At 35.4% G+C, this 19,273-nt stretch overlaps 1 protein-coding gene across 6 annotated transcripts in view; it reads right to left on the bottom strand.

Annotated features, from left to right (window-relative positions):
• The window catches only part of FUT8 (fucosyltransferase 8), a 302,069-nt gene that overhangs the window by 69,540 nt on the left and 213,256 nt on the right, over positions 1-19,273 (bottom strand). For all 6 annotated transcript variants that reach the window (XM_032875174.1, XM_032875175.1, XM_032875170.1 and 3 more), the window contains one exon: positions 16,896-17,010. In XM_032875174.1, coding sequence (XP_032731065.1) covers positions 16,896-17,010 — 115 coding nt within the window. The remainder of the gene's footprint in view (positions 1-16,895; positions 17,011-19,273) is intronic.

Below are 19,273 nucleotides of genomic sequence, written 5' to 3' on the forward strand. Positions count from 1 at the left end.
ATCAAATCCTGCTGCCTCTTCTCTGGACAGAGGCACTGTTCTATTTCTCCATGCAGCTATCCAAGCACTAAGAATCCTCCATTAGCTGGGCTTAAATTTCTTGGAAATTCCTAGTTATTATTATCACTTTTAATTAAAAATAAAACATTCTTAAGATAGTTTTCCTCAATGCCTCAGGTTAACAGTCATCTAACTGAATCAGGTTATTTACTTTTTGAAATCTTTAACACTGAATTTTTTGCTGCTTATTTTTAAGTAATTTAAAGCCCACAATAAATTAACAAAAACAGTAGAGAGTTACCATGTATACCTTCCACAGAGCTTTCCCAATGAGAACATCTTACTTAACCACAGCTCATTATCATTATCAGGAAACTGACATTACATAACATAATTAATATATAATATATATAGACCTTCTTTGGATTTATATAATTAATATATAGACCTTCTTTGGATTTCACCAGGTTTTACATGCATTCTTTTTTGGAGATGTGTGTGTGTATAGTATCCAATTTTATAACATGTATAGACTCATGTAACTAGTACTACAATCAGGATATAAACTGTTACATCAAAACAAAGAAATTCTCTTATACTACTCCCTTTAAGAGTCACACCCTTCCCCAAATGTTAATCTCTGAATCTCTGTGAACTACTGATCGTTCTCCACGACTAAGTAATTTAGTAACTTTGGGAGTGTTACCAATGAAATCAGAGAGTATGTAGCCTTTTCAGTTTGGCCTTTTTAAAAATCACTTAGCATAATGCTCTTGAGATCCATCCAAGCTACTGTGTGTATCAATAGTTCAGCTCCTTTTATTACCAACTTCTAGTCTGTTATGCGGATTGTGCCACAACCTGTTCACCCACTGAAGGGCATTTGGGCTGTTTTCAGGTTTAGGGTATTACAAATTGTTGCTATGCATGCAAATGTACAGATTACTGTGTGCATATGAATTTTTATTTCTCTAGGATAAATATACAAGTATTTTTTATTTTTATTTTATTTTTATTTTTTAAAATTTCTTTTCAGCGTAACAGTATTCATTGTTTTTGCACCACACCCAGTGCTCCATGCAATCTGTGCCCTCTCCAATATCCACCACCTGGTTCCCCCAACCTCCCACCCCCCGCCTCTTCAAAACCCTCAGATTGTTTTTCAGAGTCCATAGTCTCTCATGGTTCACCTCCCCTTCCAATTTCACTCAACTCCCTTCTCCTCTCCATCTCCCCTTGTCCTCCATGCTATTTGTTATGCTCCACAAATAAGTGAAACCATATGATAACTGACTCTCTCTGCTTGACTTATTTCACTCAGCATAATCTCTTCCAGTCTCGTCCATGTTGCTACAAAAGTTGGGTATTCATCCTTTCTGATGGAGGCATAATACTCCATAGTGTATATGGACCACATCTTCCTTATCCATTCGTCCGTTGAAGGGCATCTTGGTTCTTTCCACAGTTTGGCGATTGTGGCTATTGCTGCTATAAACATTGGGGTACAGATGGCCCTTCTTTTCACTACATCTGTATCTTTGGGGTAAATACCCAGTAGTGCAATTGCAGGGTCATAGGGAAACTCTATTTTTAATTTCTTGAGGAATCTCCACACTGTTCTACAAAGTGGCTGCACCAACTTGCATTCCCACCAACAGTGTAAGAGGGTTCCCCTTTCTCCACATCCCCTCCAACACATGTTGTTTCCTGTCTTGCTAATTTTGGCCATTCTAACTGGTGTAAGGTGGTATCTCAATGTGGTTTTAATTTGAATCTCCCTGATAGCTAGTGATGATGAACATTTTTTCATGTGTCTGATAGCCATTTGTATGTCTTCATTGGAGAAGTGTCTGTTCATATCTTCTGCCCATTTTTTTTTTATATGATTGTCTGTTTTGTGTGTGTTGAGTTTGAGGAGTTCTTTATAGATCCTGGATATCAACCTTTTTTCTGTACTGTCATTTGCAAATATCTTCTCCCATTCCGTGGGTTGCCTCTTTGTTTTGTTGACTGTTTCCTTTGCTGTGCAGAAGCTTTTGATCTTGATGAAGTCCCAAAAGTTCATCTTCGTTTTTGTTTCCTTTGCCTTTGGAGACATATCTTGAAAGAAGTTGCTGTGGCTGATATTGAAGTGTAATTGTGAATCAAAGTGCCAAACTGTTTCCCAGAATGACTATACCATTTTACATTTCCTTAAGGAACGTATGAGAGATCTGGTGGCTCTAAATTCTTGTATTTTTTATGTTAGCCATTCTGATGGGTGTGTGCTGGGATCTCACCATGTTTTTAGGTTACATTTCCCTAATAGTTAATTATTTTGTACATCTTTTCATGTGCGTATTTGTCATCCATATACCTTCCATGGTAGAATTGTCTGCTCAAAACCTTTGTCCATTTTCCAATTGGATTGTTTCTTACTCTTGACATTAAAGAATTCTTAATATATTCTGGATACAAGACCATTGTTGGGTATGTGATTTGCAAAGATTTTCTCCCCAACTATGGCTTGTTTCTACATCCTCTTCAACAGGGTCATTCACAGGACAAAAGCTTTTAATTTGACAAAGTTCAACTTACTGATTTTTTTTTCTTTTTATAAGCCATTTTTTTGGTGTCATGTTTAAGAACTTTTAGCCTAGGTCACAAAGATTTATTCCAACCCTTTCCTCTAAAAGTTTTATAGTTTTATATGTTACATTTATCTGTTAGATTTACTACCTGTTTTGAGTAATTTTATGTAAAATGTGAGGTTTAGGTCAAGTTCATTTTTTTCCCTATGAAATGTCCTTCCTCCACTGCTTTTGCACCTTTCCCCAAAATCAACTGCCTACTCATAAGTATATATTCAAAGAACTGAAAACTATTACTCTAATGCATGTAGAGACATGTTAACTGCAATGCTATTTTAAAATAGCAAAAGGTGTAAACAATCCAAATGTCCACCCACAAATGAATCGATGAACACATTTTAGTGATACTCACAAAATGGAGTATTACTCAGCCATAGAAAGGAATGAAGTGCTCATATATGCTACAACATGGATGGAACCAGAAAACATTATTCTAAATCAAAGAAGTCAGAGAGTAAAGATCACATATTGTATGATTCGATTCATATGAAATATTCAGAATAGGTAAATCCATAGAGAATGCAGATTGGTCATTTCCAGAGGCTATGGGAAGAGGGAATGGGGGACTGAGAGCAAATGCTTAATGGATACGAGGTTTTCTCTTAAGCTGATGAAATGCTATGCAACTAGATTAAAGGTAGTGGTCACATGATCTTGTGAATGCACTAGATAGCACTGAACTATTCATTTTAGATGGTTTTATAAATTTCAACTCAATGAAAAAAAGTTAGCTTACCCATATGGGTTTATTTGGGACTGACTCTGTTCTGTTTCATTGATATGTAGGTCTATCCCTCCTCCAATACCATACATTATTTTGATTACCATTGCTATCGTTGTCAAGTCTTAAAACTATAAAGTATAATTGGTCCAACTTTATTCTTCTTTTTCAAAATTGCTTTAGCTGTTTTAGTTCCTTTGCATTTTCATATAAATTTTGGAATCAATTTGTCTATATAAACAAATAGAAAAAAGGACTTGCTGGGATTTTAATAGGAATTATCTTAAGCTTATGGATCAGTCTGGGAAGAACTGACATCTTTTCTATGTTGTCTTCCAACATAATATATTAATTTACTCATTAGATTTTTAATTTCTTTCATCAGCATTTTATATTGCATTTTTACCTAAGTATTTCATTTTCAATTTTCAGAGCAACTATAAATGGCAGTATGTCTTAAAATTCTGGTTTCCAATTATTTCTTGCTAGGATACAGAAATATAATTAATGATGATTACCTATCTCACAACTTTGCTAAACTCATTTATTCTAGGAGTCTTACTGCTGTGTGGTTATTGTTATTGTTTGGTAGGTTACTTGCAATTTTACTGTGTAGACAATCATGTCACCTGCGAATAGGGACAGTCTTCTTTCTTTCTAGTATGTATGCTACTTATTTCTTTGTCTTGCTTTACTGGACTGCACAGAACTTCCATTACTATGAATAGGAGTGAGAGAATAGGTGAAAGAGGATATCACTGCATCATTCCCAATTTTAGGGATAAAGTATTTCATTTAGTCTTTCACCATTAAGTGTGATGATACCTGTAGGTTATTTGTTCTATTTTTTCCTAGTCTGCTGAGTGTTTCATGTCATGAATGGGTGTTGGATTTTGTCAAATTTTTTTTATCATGTTGACATTTTTTATCATCTTATCAACATATTTTATTATTTTCAACCTATTTTGTGATATGTATATTTGTGTATATATGTATATATCATATATATCATGTGTGTATATATGTATATATGTATGTGTGTGCGTATATATACACACATATATATATTGTGTATATATACATATATACATACATATATATACATATTTACGCACATATATATGCACACACACATACATATATACATATATCATGACCAAATGGGGTTTATTCAAGGAATGCAAAGTTGGTTAAGTATTCAAAATACATTCGATGTAATCTATCACATTAATAGTTTAAAGAAGAAAATCTCCATGATTATACCAATTCATAAAGCAAAAGCATTTTCAAATCCAACATCCATTCCTGCTTTCCTGTGCATAATCTGAACTCTCAGTATTCAATTTTGATTCATCTATATATACACACACATATAATTTATTAGTCTACTCATATCAACATTTCAGCATTTCAAGTGGGATGCAGAAACCTCACCACCTTTACTCTCTCCCCTTTCATGATATAATTGTCTTAAAGATTACCTTTACATACATTGAAAACTACATCAGATAATGTTATAAATTTTGCTTTCCATCACCAAACATTTTTAAAAATTTAAGTGGAGAAGACTAATCAATTACCCTAGGTCTACTCTTTCATTTGCATTTTCTTCATTCCTGACATTTTCTTCCCATCTGAAGAAATTTCTTTTTTTTAAACCAAGTCCGCTGGCTTCTTCCAGTTTTCCTTCATCTGAAAATGTTTTTATTTCACCTCATTATATTTTCTCTGGATGAAGAATTCTAGGCTGCCAGTTCTTTTCTTCTGGCACTTAAAAAATACCTTACTACTTCTCTCTGGCCTCCATGTTTTCTAATGAGAAATTGACTGTCATTCAAATGGTTCCTCTCTATGTAATGCATTGCTTCTCTCTAGCTGCTTTAAAGAATTTTTTGCCTTTGGTTTTCAGCAATTTATGTATAAAGTGGCTGGAAATGGATTACTTTGGGTTTTTCCTGTTGGGAATTTGCTCAACTTCTTGAACTTGTTGGCTTGTCAAATTTGGGAAGTTTTCAGTCATTTCTTCAATCCCTCACTCTTACTTAAACTTCTCTCCTTGGACTCCAAAGATAACAAACATAAATTTTTGTTGCTGTTGTTATTGTCCCATAGGTCCCTGAGGCTCTGTTTACTTTTTTTATTCAATCTTTATTCTCTCTGTTGTCAGACTGGATAATTTCCATTGTTCTAACTTCAAGTGCACTGATTCTTTCCTCTGTTACAGCTATCCTACCATGAGCCAGTATTTTACTTAGGTTACTGCATTTTTCAGTTCTAAAATTTTACATTTGTTTTTTCATTATATCATCTATTTCTTCACCCAGGCTTTCTATTTTTTTCATTTGTTTTCAGGCTGTAATTACTACTGGAGGACTTTTATTATTCTATCTTCTTTAAAATACTTATCAGGTAATTCCAACATCTGTATCATTTCAGTATACTATCTATAGCTGATTATCTTTTGTCATTTGAATTAAGATTTACCTGGTTCTTAGTATATGGTGAATATTATGTTATGAGACTCTGCTTTCTATTATCTATTTTGGTAGGAAGCAAATTACACAGATTCCTAGCTCACTTGTACTGGCTGTAGCTCAAATGTCAATTTAATAGTTAAAACTTTTTCAGTGTTATTTTGTTCTACCCACTTGTGGGCTAACCAAGAGCCAGTGTAAAGCCTAGGTAGTATATCATACCAGAGTTCAGTTTTCAAACCTTTTTGTGCATCAATTCTCATTAGTCACATGCATGTGATGTTCAGAGGTCTGCCCAGGATTTCAAACACAGATTTGAAAAATCCTGTTCTCTAACTCCCTCTTCTCTATAACCCTCCATCCACTCTAGTGGTAGTGAGAATGGGAACTGCCTCATTATTGCAGTGTGGTGATGGCAGACGGGTTTTGTCCAATGGCTCTGAGGTTGTAACACCAGCTGGGAGAGGCAGGGGTGCCCTCATTACTGAAAGGCAGGTATGGTGGACAGGGCTAGGTGCTCAAGCTCCACAGCAATGGGACTGCAAAGGGCAGGGGGCAACTGTTTTCATGACGTTTGCCTGGAACAGGATAGATGTAATAAAAAATGAGACCTTTTTTTTTTGCTTTATCCATTAGTATTTTTTGGTTGGAGGATTCTCTAGCACGTCCAACTGGGATATATAGGAATAAAACAAGCAAAAACAAACATAGAAGATCCACGTTGTACAGGATTTTTTTTTCTTGGTACTTAGCAGGAAGAATAGGGTATAATGTGTTTACTCAATCTTATCCAGAAACAGAAGCCTATATTTTAGCTCAACATAGTCTCATTTAATGCACATTTAACTTACTTCTATAATGCTACTTATTTATCGGAAAACTAATGACTCGGTGGTTCCAGAGGCATTTGCTCATGTAAGTTTCTTTTAAAAATGACAAACCAACCTTTTTTTCAATATAATTTGAATCTTGAGGACACTATGGTACTGTATCTTCTTATGTAAAAGGAAAATATAACATCTGTTTGAAGAAAAGACCTCTAAGTGAACATTTAAAAGATTATTCAAAGCCTCTATGGGATGCAGGCTTTGAACGCAGGCAAAACTCCTTATATTTAAAAGCTTTTTCTTAGGGCACAGCTTTATTTCCTTTTTCACCCATTCTACACATAAAAAGGGCAGGGCACTAGGTCTTTTGGTTGCAAGTCAAACATAGTATCTATCCTGCCCCTAACCCTTTAATCATAAGCAGCTCTCTCATTGGGTTTCTGATAACCAACTCTCTTGATTTCTGACAATACCTGCAGCTTCAAGGTATGGTCTCCTTTACTAGCCCTGACACTTTCCAAACCCAGCAAGTACAGCTACTTTAATCACTCCAGGGGAAGAGGATTTATACCAAAATTCTAAATAAAACAAATAAATGAAAAACCCCTCCACACAAGCAAACAAACAAAAAACCATCAACCTCTGAGCAAAGGAAATGTCCAAAGAACTACAGGGCTATTTTACTGGTGGAATAGTAACCAGAATTCTTTCAACAATCCCAGATAATCTCTGATATTCTTCAATTTGATAAATGATGAGGTGTATGCATATAAAAGTGTTGGTTTTTATAGAGGGTTGGTTTTTATACATCTTGTCTAATAATAAACAATGGTTATACCAATGAAAAGAGAGGGGAATTAAAAAGAAGGTTCCATAGCTCTGTGGAAGATATGAAACAGTTCAGAGAAAACAGTAACAAGCAATGGTAAAAATTAAGACCTGTCTTTATCCATTCAGATGTAGTCAGTGACTCCCTACTTTTCCACATTGAAATCTCCTAAGTGCTTCTTTTTCTACCTGCATCACTTTCTTTAAGAGGGAGAGTGCACGCAAGGAGGGGAAGGGAGAAGGGGCAGAGGGAGACAATCTCAAGCAGGCTCCATGCCCAGTGCAAAGCTCTGCGGAGCTCTATGCAGGGCTCACACCATGACCCTGAGATCATGACCTAAACCAAAATCAAGTCAGAGGCTTAACCCACTGAACCACCCAGGTGCCCCTATCTGCATCTTAGTCTTTCTGGCTATTACAGCCTCTTGTGATAGCATGACAACAAAATCCCAAATATACCAGAAGAACTTTGCTATAGAGGTAAGACAGAAGAAAATTACAAACTTAAAAAAAAAAAATGCTACTAACTCTCATTCCTTCCTACCTCGAACATATAAGAAATAAAAAATAAAGTAACATAAAAAGCTTAGATACTTCAATGCCTCTCTAGCAGAACCTGAGATCATTCAGAATAAATCACGATGTGGCCCCAATATTTAAGCAGACATCATTTTGCATCTGAAAGCTTCACAATCATTAACAGTGTTCTATATCTTAAGGAGATCACTGTGCTCTTAATGATCTAAAGTGACTGCTTCTCAGCCTTTTGGCTAATAGTGATCGAAAGTGAACATGGCCAAAATCTGTAACAGAGTAGAGTATATTCTTGAGAACCTATGTATACTTCATATCTAGTTCCATGATCTAACCAGTAAAAACCCTTCAACTCATCCATAAATGGAAAAAATAACAATTGGAGTAGGAACTTCAGTATGGGGAAGACAAAGGCACATGCCCAGAAAGCTGGTATCTCAAATACAGATTAGGAGCTCATATACAGCTGAAGGAACAGGAGAAGGAAGCAAAGGAAAATAGAAGGCAAAACATTTAAGAATTATTTCTATTACGGTCTAGGCCCCAATTAACAAACTTTTCCTATAAAGGACCATACAGTAAATATGTTTAGCTTTGCAGGCCAGAAAATCTACCACAATTATTTAACTTTGTTACTATAGCCTGAAAATAACCATAGACAATATTTAAAAAAAATATGCATGGTTTTGTTCCAATAAAATTTTATAAAAACAGCTGAGTTGGATTTGGCCTGAGGGTGGTAGTTTGTTGACTTCTGGTCTAGGCCGGTAAAATCTGTAAAAACAGGCTGGCAAAAGGAAAGACATTAGACAAGATGGGTAGGAATACATGTTCCTTAAGAATATGGGAACCTATGTCTTATTCTATTTTGTATTCTGATTTGATGCAAGTTCTGACATCTTTTACCATTAGTGGGATACACAGATTTAGTTCTTCAATAAACCTAGGATCCAATGCCCACATTACTTTCTACTTACGCTGCTAGTGGTATTTTCCTAATGTTTCAGCTGCTAAAATCTTGACTCCTCTTTCTGAAGAGAACATTTACCTCGTCCGTAGATAAACTTGAAGGATACCTCTACTGTGTATGGAACAACACTGAAAACTAGATAGGAACAAGTAATACTGATTTCTTACCACTTGTAAAGAAAGATGTTTGATAGATACAATGGGGAAGTCAGGATATGTTTAACATTTCTTCTGTGAAAAATCAGGCTTTCTACTCACACGTCTATCTAAATTTTAATCTACTTAGTACATCATTCTACATTCTACCAGCATTAAGTTAAACTTCCTATAATCCAAAGAAAGAAAATCACTTCTCATGACTATTGTTACAATTAAAGACAAAGATAATGACTTTTTGAACATACTTCCCATAGGATTTCCATATTATAACATTACGTCTCTCTTTTTTCTCTTCAGACTTGTTCATTACTGAAAAAAGTCTATATTCTCTACTGACTTTCGCAAATTTCTAAGTGTTTTCACAACTGAAAATCTCTTATAATGACAAAGAAGTCATCTTAAGAGGTAGAAACAATATATATATAGGCAAAGCCACTTCTAGAAACTTCATATTTTATGGTTCTACTCATTCAGTTATTTAAAAGTTATATGCAATTTCCTCTGTTAACTAGGTACATGAGAAATCTAATTGTTAAAGATTTCTGCGGCAAGGTCTTATGTTGCTAATGATGGGCAGATGCGAAAGAGGATGTGGCTTCACCAGCTCAGCCAATATTAAAAGCAGCCCTAAAGCTTATATTCAGTTAGTCACCTTCAACAAAGCACTGGGAAAATAAAACAAAACAAAAATAAACAAAATATTGGCTCCTCAAAGCACTTGTTAATGGTGACTATAACGACTTGCAGTTAAGACTCTGCCTCTTCCCCTGCCATTTACTAGGCAAGTTACACAAACTTCTCTAGGCCTCAATTTATTCTCCTTCATATTGCATATAACAACACCTGCCTCATAAGAGTTTTGCTTACAACCTAGCAGTACAGAAAGTGTATAGAAGGGGCAGCTTACAGACATTATTCATCCTCATAACTTCCTTTAATGTAGCAGAAGATTAAGAAGAAATATCTCTTCCCTTTCACCTTCCAATTAAATGACTTGAATGAGACCTCGAGCTATTTGGATGTTTTATTATCTATTTTCAAATGACTGATCCAGACCTTGAACCCAGTATTACATTTGTGTAATGACCTGAATGTCTCAATTCTCCATAGAGAAAATAAAATCAGTACTAACCTTTCTCAGATGGGTTTTTGAAGTGCTATGAGCTGCGCAAATCACACAGTATTTATCCCTCTGATAAATATTTATCACAACTGACATTTTTGGCTTAGGTAGGTCCCATATATGATGGCATTCCATACAGACCATCCAAGCAGTGTTTAGAACAGCTACTACAGTACTGTAAGCAATACGAGAACTAGCACACCATTTTCTAGTGTCAGAGCATATCTATATATTTTAATTGATTGCAGAGACATGTAGTTGTATGCTTTTATGACTTATTACTGACTCACATCTAAGACTTATCTGGTCTTAGATTCTTAGTCAGTACTCTGTCCTGAGTTAAGCAATTGGCGGGGAGGGGTGGCGGTGGGAGCACAAGAAGAGTGGGTAGTGAGGCTTACTGAACAGATACCGTTATTGTCTATAGTAACCAGGACTTACACCTAGAGCATGGCAGTCTTACACAAAGGCTGTTGGCAGTGAACAGCAGCTGATAATCAATTGTAGGCTGGTCAGTTTGAGAAAGTGCTGCATACTTGAGGGATTAAAGGACAGGGAAGGTCCTAGTCAGAAAGCTGCTTTATAAATAGGGTGAAATTTTAACTGGAGGCAACCTAGTTTTTCTTTGTCATCTATGTCCTTGAGACAGAACCCACTCAATCTTAAATTCTCAGCATCTATACTTTTCATCTAATTTTGCCATATGTCTTTCTCTATTTCAAGCTTCCTAATTACAGTGGTTCTTAGGTAATCTTATGTCTAAAGGACATAAGATTCCCTTCTAGTTCAGTGAGAAGGGCTTCCTTAGGGGCAGAATGGGTTTACTGAAATGTAAGCTGAAGGGACCCTCATTTGAACAGGTCCCTTCAAAGGCCCTGGGAGGAGGAGGGTTTATGTAATGTGTTCACCTGGCCATAAATTTTTGTAAAAATTATAAACTTTGACCACAATGAGTTAAGACGATTGTCTTGTCCCACTTGGAATTCCCTTCCATCTCATTTTCCTGGTGTTGGTGTCAGTATTAGGTGGCAATGAGGTAGCTTTCAGCATTTCTGGGATCCTGTTTGGGAAAATTAAGCTGGGGATTCATTTAGTCTAGATCTACAGGGATATATTTATGTGGTTCAGGATTATTTTGGTGCAGTTATTTTTGTAACATAGTAGATACAGGGCTAAGGGGATATAGTACAATTCGATAGGTCCTATTGCACCCAGCATAGGAAGTGTCAGGTAATCAGAGAATTGGGAGTCAGTTCTCAATAATGCCTAGTCAACACAGAAGTTCTCTTCTGTCATTAATATCCTCAAAAATGTAGTGTATGCAATTCAAAATGTAGCTAAACAATTATATGTATTATTATTTTTTTCCTTTTATGGTATCACATGAAATAGAATTTATATGAACTACTTTGTATGGCACAAGCTTATAACAGTACACAGACATGAGATATGTAAAGTTGCAAACTTTATGAGTCACAAATAACAACAAATAAAAAACAACTTTTTTTAGGTCCCTGGGTGGCTCAGTCGGTTAAGCATCTTTGGCTCAGGTCATGATCCTGGGGTCCTGGGATGAAGTCCCACATCAGGCTCCCTGCTCAATGGGGAGCTTGCTTCTTCCTCTCCTCCCCACTGGTACTCTCTTCCGCTATCTGTCTCTGTCTCTGTCTCTCTCTCTCTCTTAAATAAATAAATAAAATATATTTTTTTAAAAACCCCCCAAATAAAAAACAACTTTTTGCATCAACCATGCTAGAGAAAGATCTGATTCAATCTTTCCATTCTCTTTATGGAAAATATTACAAAATCATTGTAAATTCACTTTATAGAAAATCTTATAAATCATCAAGAGTATGAAGCTAAGACACATGGGGAAACAGTATTATAAATAGTGCCAGGCAATTAATAAGACTTCCAATTTTTCTGGAGTATTGTTGTCATGGTATACATTAACTTTTTAAAATTTGTAATTTGCTGGTATTTCTTTTCTTCATTATAAATAAGTGATCCTCACTAGTCATAGGTTCCATATTTGCAAATTTGCCTACTAGCTAAAATTTGCTTGTAATCTCAAAATCAATACTTGAGGTGCTCTCAGGGTCACTTGTGGGCACATGCAATACAGTGAAAATATGAGCTGCCCAAAGCACACAGTTCTCAGCTGAGGTCAAACAAGGTAGCATTTTGTCTTCTTGTTTTAGCTGTCATACTATGAAAAAGCATCCTTTTTGCAGTCTATACAATGCCATGTTTTTTGCATTTTTGTGCATTTGTGGACAACTATGCTGTTTAAAATCACCCCTAAGCATAGTGCTGAAGTGCTGTCTGCATTCTTAAGCACAGGAAAGCTGTGATATCCCTTACTGAAAAAATATGGGTGTTACATAAGCTTCATTCAAGTCTGACTCGCAGTGCTTTAAGTCACGAGTTAAATGTTAATGAATCAACAATATGTATTATACAAAATATTTTTAAACAGGAACACACATAACACAAGATCATATATTAATTGGTTGACAAAAGAGTTCTGACCAGAGAGATTCACAGGCACCCAGGAGCAGAGGTTCACTAATTCAGTGTTTTTGGTGAATTTATAGAACATAATTGATGCAAATAATGAGAATCTCAACTGTCACTATTTACTTTCATATTTAAGTGTATTTGTATTCCTTTTTATAAAAAGTGTCAAAAACTGTAGCGGTTTCAAGTCCAGCCCCCAAATCTGCATCCACCTCTGGTCAGTAGCCTCCCTCTTCCTTTCACGGGAACATTGCTACTCCCCAGTTCTTGCCTTGCTAGAATTGAGACCAAGACTATGGAAAATGAACCTCTGGCCTGGGACTTGGTAGTTGGGGTCAAAATCCCCAATTATAACACTATACCTATGTGGAAACCATACCTGTTTTAAGATTTGGAAAATTGTTTCTATAACAACACTGTGTATATTAAAACCTAGAGCAGAGTCAAACTATAGTGAAATTTGCCATTTCTTAGGAAAAAAAGAGGCATATTTCCAGAAGTAGAAAACCACTGAGGAAATGGAATAATGTTAAAAAAAAGTAGATGCTAGACTGATATCCTAAATCAAACAAAATCTAATTTAAGTCCAACTTATATTTAAAAAAGTAAGGAGGATAAAATCTTTATTAGGTGTTTCTATCCTCAAAGATCAAATGGTTTGGGGCAGCAGCATCTAGAATGTCATCAGTTGCTTATTTTTTTCTAGGCAATAGATGTTAAGAACTTCACATGCATTCTCTTACATACCTCAACTAAGGAATGATGTTTTAAAAAATCTTTCTCAAACTAATATGACACCTATGTTAACTAACTAGAGCTTTTTTATACCACACCATAAGGCCTTCAACTCGAAAGAGAAAATAATTTTGACTAAGACAACCATGGAACTTTGTCCCATTGATGTCTAGTTGACGTATGTATATTTTTACTTTCTAGTAGCTTTCGTGAAATTTCTTCTCCCAAGTAAAACCAAGTTATAGAATAAATGAATGAAAATCTAAAACTGAGACTAAATTTGACTGGGCTACATGACTAAGTCAAGCATGATTTTCAGGAGACATAATGATATTTGCTCAACTCAAAGGTCTGAAGAGTTGCAAAAAGGTTTAGACTTAAAATGAAATTTACTATACATTAAAGACAAGGGTTTAATCCAGATTGTTTTCTTTGACCAGGTCTTGCATTATACCTTAAATAAATCAGAGTTTAGAAAACTGCTTGTTGGTGATAATGAGAACTGATAATAAATTTCATCAGAATGAGTCAAAATCTAGTAAAGCTGAAAATGTTTTCAACTGTCCAAAGCAATCACTGAAGTTATAAAATCATCTGAATTATTTATTGGGAATACAATAAGATATTTACGTGACTAAAATCTCCTGAATAGATTTAAACTGTTAAAAACATTTTCTTTATTGTATCTTTCCCCTCCTAGTTAGCTACACATTATTATCATTCTTTATACAACTGCTGCCTGATAGGCCAAAGTAGGAGAGTCTTCTAAAATCTCCATTAAGGTATATGAACTGCTTATTTTTATGTAGACTATAGGTATCAAAGGTCAAAGATTTTTTTCCCTTATCTCCCTTTACAGATTTATTTTCTAGTATACTACTCAGTTTCTAAGACTGCTGAAGTCTTTCAGAATTTAAGTTACTTAAACAGCCTTTTTACAATATTTCACTTAAAGTAATGGTTTGGGAACAGCAATACATTTGCATACCAAGAAAAGTTGTAAAAGGAAAGAAATGTAATCACTTTTATAAAAATGTGTATAAATAGCTCACCTCATTTGATTACACTCTCTAATCCATTTAGTTAGACCAGTAACAAATCATTCTTTTTAAAGTAGCTTGTGCTTTTCTAAGCTGAGAATAGAAGTTCCAGTTGGAGAAAGCATTCCTTACAAAAATATGTGTTTAATTTTGTTGGAATAGGAGTAAAGACTCTTAGTCACCTCTATCCAAAGAAGGTAAAGAATGAATGACTAGCATTATTAATCTCTAACAAATAATATGTTAAAAATACAGTTCCTGACTTCAAAGAACTTTTGGACTAAATGGCAAAAATGATCATGAATACATTAAATAATTAAAGAAAACTAATTTTCTGAAATATGCTTTTTCCTACTGAGATTTTCCTCATCCCTTGAATTTTCAAAATCACTTCTTTTTCAGTGGAAAAAAAGAGAAAAGGATGGAAGTAAGCACCTGTTAAATAGCAATATTTGAAACTGAAAGTAAGGTCCAACTGAAATACTGTTGTGCTATAGTTTAAAAGACTGAAAAAGCTAACATGGTTTTAAATTATTAGCGTGATTTACAAGTGAAATTCTTAATACAGAACCACAGAACTAGCACACAAAGGATCAAATATGCAGTATAAGTAAAAGCACTTGGCCAAGAGGAAAAAATTAACTAAAGCAGGTGGCAGGTACTTGTTATAGTATGTGAAGTTGAACTATGACCAAATCATACTTTAAATATAACATTTGTTGAGTAAAAATCTAATGAATATGTGGAAATGGAAGAAACTTGGGAATCATAGTTATTTCCATTTTAAATGAGGTTGATAGTTCTGCACCACCAGCTGTTTATAGTTCACTGAATGAGGTTCTAGTTGATAGGAGATAATTACCTCTTCCCCACAGGAGGCAAGTGTTTCTCATTCTGCAGACACCTCTGATGAATGGTCATGGGAGTATGAGACCAAGATAGCATGCCAAAATCAGTTTGGTTTTTAATGATCTCTTTAAACACTTGATTTTCTATTTTTTCCTATTTAAGTGTAGGAAAATGTGCACCTTGAAATATAGAGAAGTAGGTCACTGGCTATTATTTTGCTTTTGTTACAAGACACTTAAACCTTAGAAGGAAAGCAGAGTGACTGTACACAGAAAGTATACTAGCAATAGTATTAGAGAAGGATGGGCATGGTTTTCAACTTGCAGCATTTTGAAGTTACTTACACTAATTCATTGCTTATCCCAAGGCTATTCTTTCTTTAAGTTCCCTGTCAGATAACAATGCACCTATCATCCCAGTCACTTCAGCTCTTGGACACACTTGGAAGGGCCTATCAGTTCTACTTCCCAGTCTCAACTTTGTCTCTTCACTGCTGACGCAAACTGCCACATACCTCCGTATTTCTCACCTGCGGGGTGGTCCTCACCTCCTAAATGGTCTCTTTGTTTCTAGTCTCTTCCAATACTAATCCAGTGCAGCCAAAATAATACTCACAGATTAACAGCAGCACCCTCATCATCCGGCACTTAGGTGTAAAAATCTTTCAAAAGCAGGTTGTGACTCCAAAATGGAAAAAAGCTTATGGCATATTAAGCAAAGAACCAAAATTTAAAAAGTAAATTAATTGTAACAAATATGTAAGACTGGGTATGCATCTTAAAAAGAGCTAGAAGAAAACCCAAAAAGTGAAGAGAATAAATTTAGAAGGGCCTGGGACTTGTGGCTGTTTTTTGTTATAATGATGCTTATGAAACAAAATCTTTTAGCAACCACTTGCTGCTTATGCACCAAATACCTTAAACTGTACCCACAGACCTCTGCAACCTGGCTCCCAAAACTACCTTTTCTAACTTATTTTATACCACCTGTTTACACAACCCAAAACTCTAGACAAGTTAAAATATCCCATTATTCAATGGGTTTCTGTCCTGTTCTTTCCCAACTATGGACCATTATTCATACCACATGCTCCAGTTAGTACACTCCTTTCAATTTCTATGTGTCTAAATCCTACCCAATTGTCCTTTTCAGCTCATTTCAAATACCTTTTCCCCAAAGCTATCTCTGACATCTTCCTCCAATGAGCATTTCATCTGTATGTCTCACATAAAATGTACCACTACCTACTTTGCATTGTGGGGTGTGTGTGTGTGTGTGTGTGTGTGTGTGTGTAAGAAGTAGCTCCTTTAAGGCAGGGGCTTTGTTTTAGCCATCTTTGTATTGCACTGAAGACATAACATAGGATCTTTCTGAATAAATATGTAAAATGAGTAAATACTTAATTAAAAAAAAAAAGGGCCAGAAAGACTAAAACCAACAGCAACTCTTAGTCTTATTATTTTATTTCTTTACCTAATTTTCTCACCTGAAGATATGTTATTCTCCGCTGGACCAGCTCTGTCAGATCTTTGGCCTCTTTTTCCCGCCAATCACCCGCTCCATCTGTTTGACTGAGGTAGTATAGATCCGTCATTATAGACCTATAAAACAAACAACATTTGGAAATCTAACTTATTTGTACTTCATCATAGGATTACACAAAATTATAAGACGAGAATCAAATTCTTTTTTTTTTTACATATTTATTTATTTATTTGACAGAGATCACAAGTAGGCAGAGAGGCAGGCAGAGAGGAGGAGGAAGCAGGCTCCCCGCTGAGGGGCTTGATCCCAAGACCCTGAGATCATGACCCGAGCCAAAGGCAGAGGCTTAACCCACTGAGCCACCCAGGCGCCCCAAGAATCAAATTCTTCATAAAGATTGATGTTCACACTGATACTGGTTCTCATCCTTTATTTTCCTTCTTTTCTTTTTTTGGTTCTTTTAATTTTTTTAATAATTTCTATCCATGTTTTCAGTTTGATGAAACATTTTCATCATAGCTTCCTTTATATCTTAAAGTATGTTTGGCTTTTGTTCTTAAAATATAAAAATATTTATAAAGGCAAATTTGACGTCATTGTTACATTTTATACCTGACTATCTCACAGATTTTTCTCTTTTCTTTTTCTTTTCCTTTTCTTTTCTTTTATTTTTTTGAAATTCAACCATTAGTCCATAACATTCAAGACTCATTCCTACAGTAAATTTTCACTGTTGACAGAAACATATTGTTTTCCCCCAGGCTGCACTTATCTTCCAACAAAGAGCACTATAGACTTCAGGGGAAGTAGAAACCCATAGCAAAGAAACAGGTAAAGTAACAGAAGAGAGAGAAATAAGTTGGTGCCAGTACTTGGATACTACATTTTTGTTCTGTCATTTCTTTTCCCCTCCTAAATTATCTCTTCATACATAAACACTATGTCAGAATAAAAGATGAGAGAAAAATTCTGACGTAACTGTTAAACAATGGTCCAAAGCAAAGTTCAGCAAACATTTTTTGGTAAAGGGCCAGATAGTAAATGTTTCAGGATCTGTGGGCCTCTTTTGCTGTTGTCGCAGGAAAGCTGCCATAGACAATAAGTAAATGAATGCATGTGCCTGTTTTCTAATAAAACTTTATTCACAAATATGGGCTATGGCACAAAGTTGGATCTTTGGGAGATGATTATGTCATGAGGGTAGAACGCTTATGAATGGGATTAGTGCTCTTATAAAAAACCCCACAGAACTCCCTAGCCCCTTCTACCATGTGAGGACACAGTGAGAAGGCGCTGTCCATGATAAAGAAAGCAGGTTCTCACCAGACACCAAATCTGGACTTGATCTTGGACTTCCCTGGCTCCATAACTGAGAAATGTTTCTGTTGTTTACAAGCTATGCAGTCTTAGGTATTTTGTTATAGCAGCCTGAACAGACTAGACATTACTATTTACATTACAATGCCTCAGAGCTGTTTCAGAGCTTTTTTACCTGGTGTATGAAGAGTATCTACATTCCAGTTTAAAATAAATCTCAATCAGGTCACATCTCAAAGAACTTAAGGTCTTCCTTCATTCCTTCTTGCGTGTATGTGTGTGTGTGTGTGTGTATGCATGAAATAAAAAACAAAGAACAGCTTTGAAGGTTCATAAAACTTAACTTTTCAAGAATGAAAATATCAACTCCTTGACCATTCAAAGACTAGTGGCATCTACCCTATAAAGAGAGTGAAAACACTGCTATTGTGCTATAATAGCTATGATCAGCAATTCTGATCAAATAAATCTATAAGCTATTAACCTACTAATCTTCCACATAACCAGATATTTCACCCCTTATCTGAGTCGAAGTCCTTTCCTTTGCTACACAATCCCCTATACACAGCATCAATCAGCGCAATTAGCCATAAGTATCATTTATCATTGGGAAACATTTCACGTCAGTCTTACCAAAGCTGCTTTATATATATTACTGATAATGAGATGATGCATACCAGGCCCAAGCAATGAGACTGCTGCTTCACCAGATGATTTCTTAATAATTTCAGCCAACTAAATTGAGGAAGAGTCCATCAGCCCTGTAAGCCCTCCTTTTCTTTCAGTTTGGAGTTTAATAATAGCTATAATCTAAAATCAGAAAGAAGTAGCTCCAGGAACTATTTCATAAACATTGGTGTCTGGCAATATATAAGAAATGCAAAAAGAACCAAAGCAACAGTGATTAAGTTAAGTATGTCTCTGGGCAACCTAAGACGGTGCTAAGGCAGAATTTTCCATGCTATCCCCAGAGGTTGAGGGACAGATATGTATAGTAAGAAATCCAAGCACCGAACCTACACTACTACACATATAATAAAATCACTATGACAAAAATAATCA

Source organism: Lontra canadensis, unplaced genomic scaffold (assembly GCF_010015895.1).
Source record: "Lontra canadensis isolate GAN:19392208 unplaced genomic scaffold, GSC_riverotter_1.0 scaffold55, whole genome shotgun sequence".
Classification (NCBI taxonomy): domain Eukaryota; kingdom Metazoa; phylum Chordata; class Mammalia; order Carnivora; family Mustelidae; genus Lontra; species Lontra canadensis.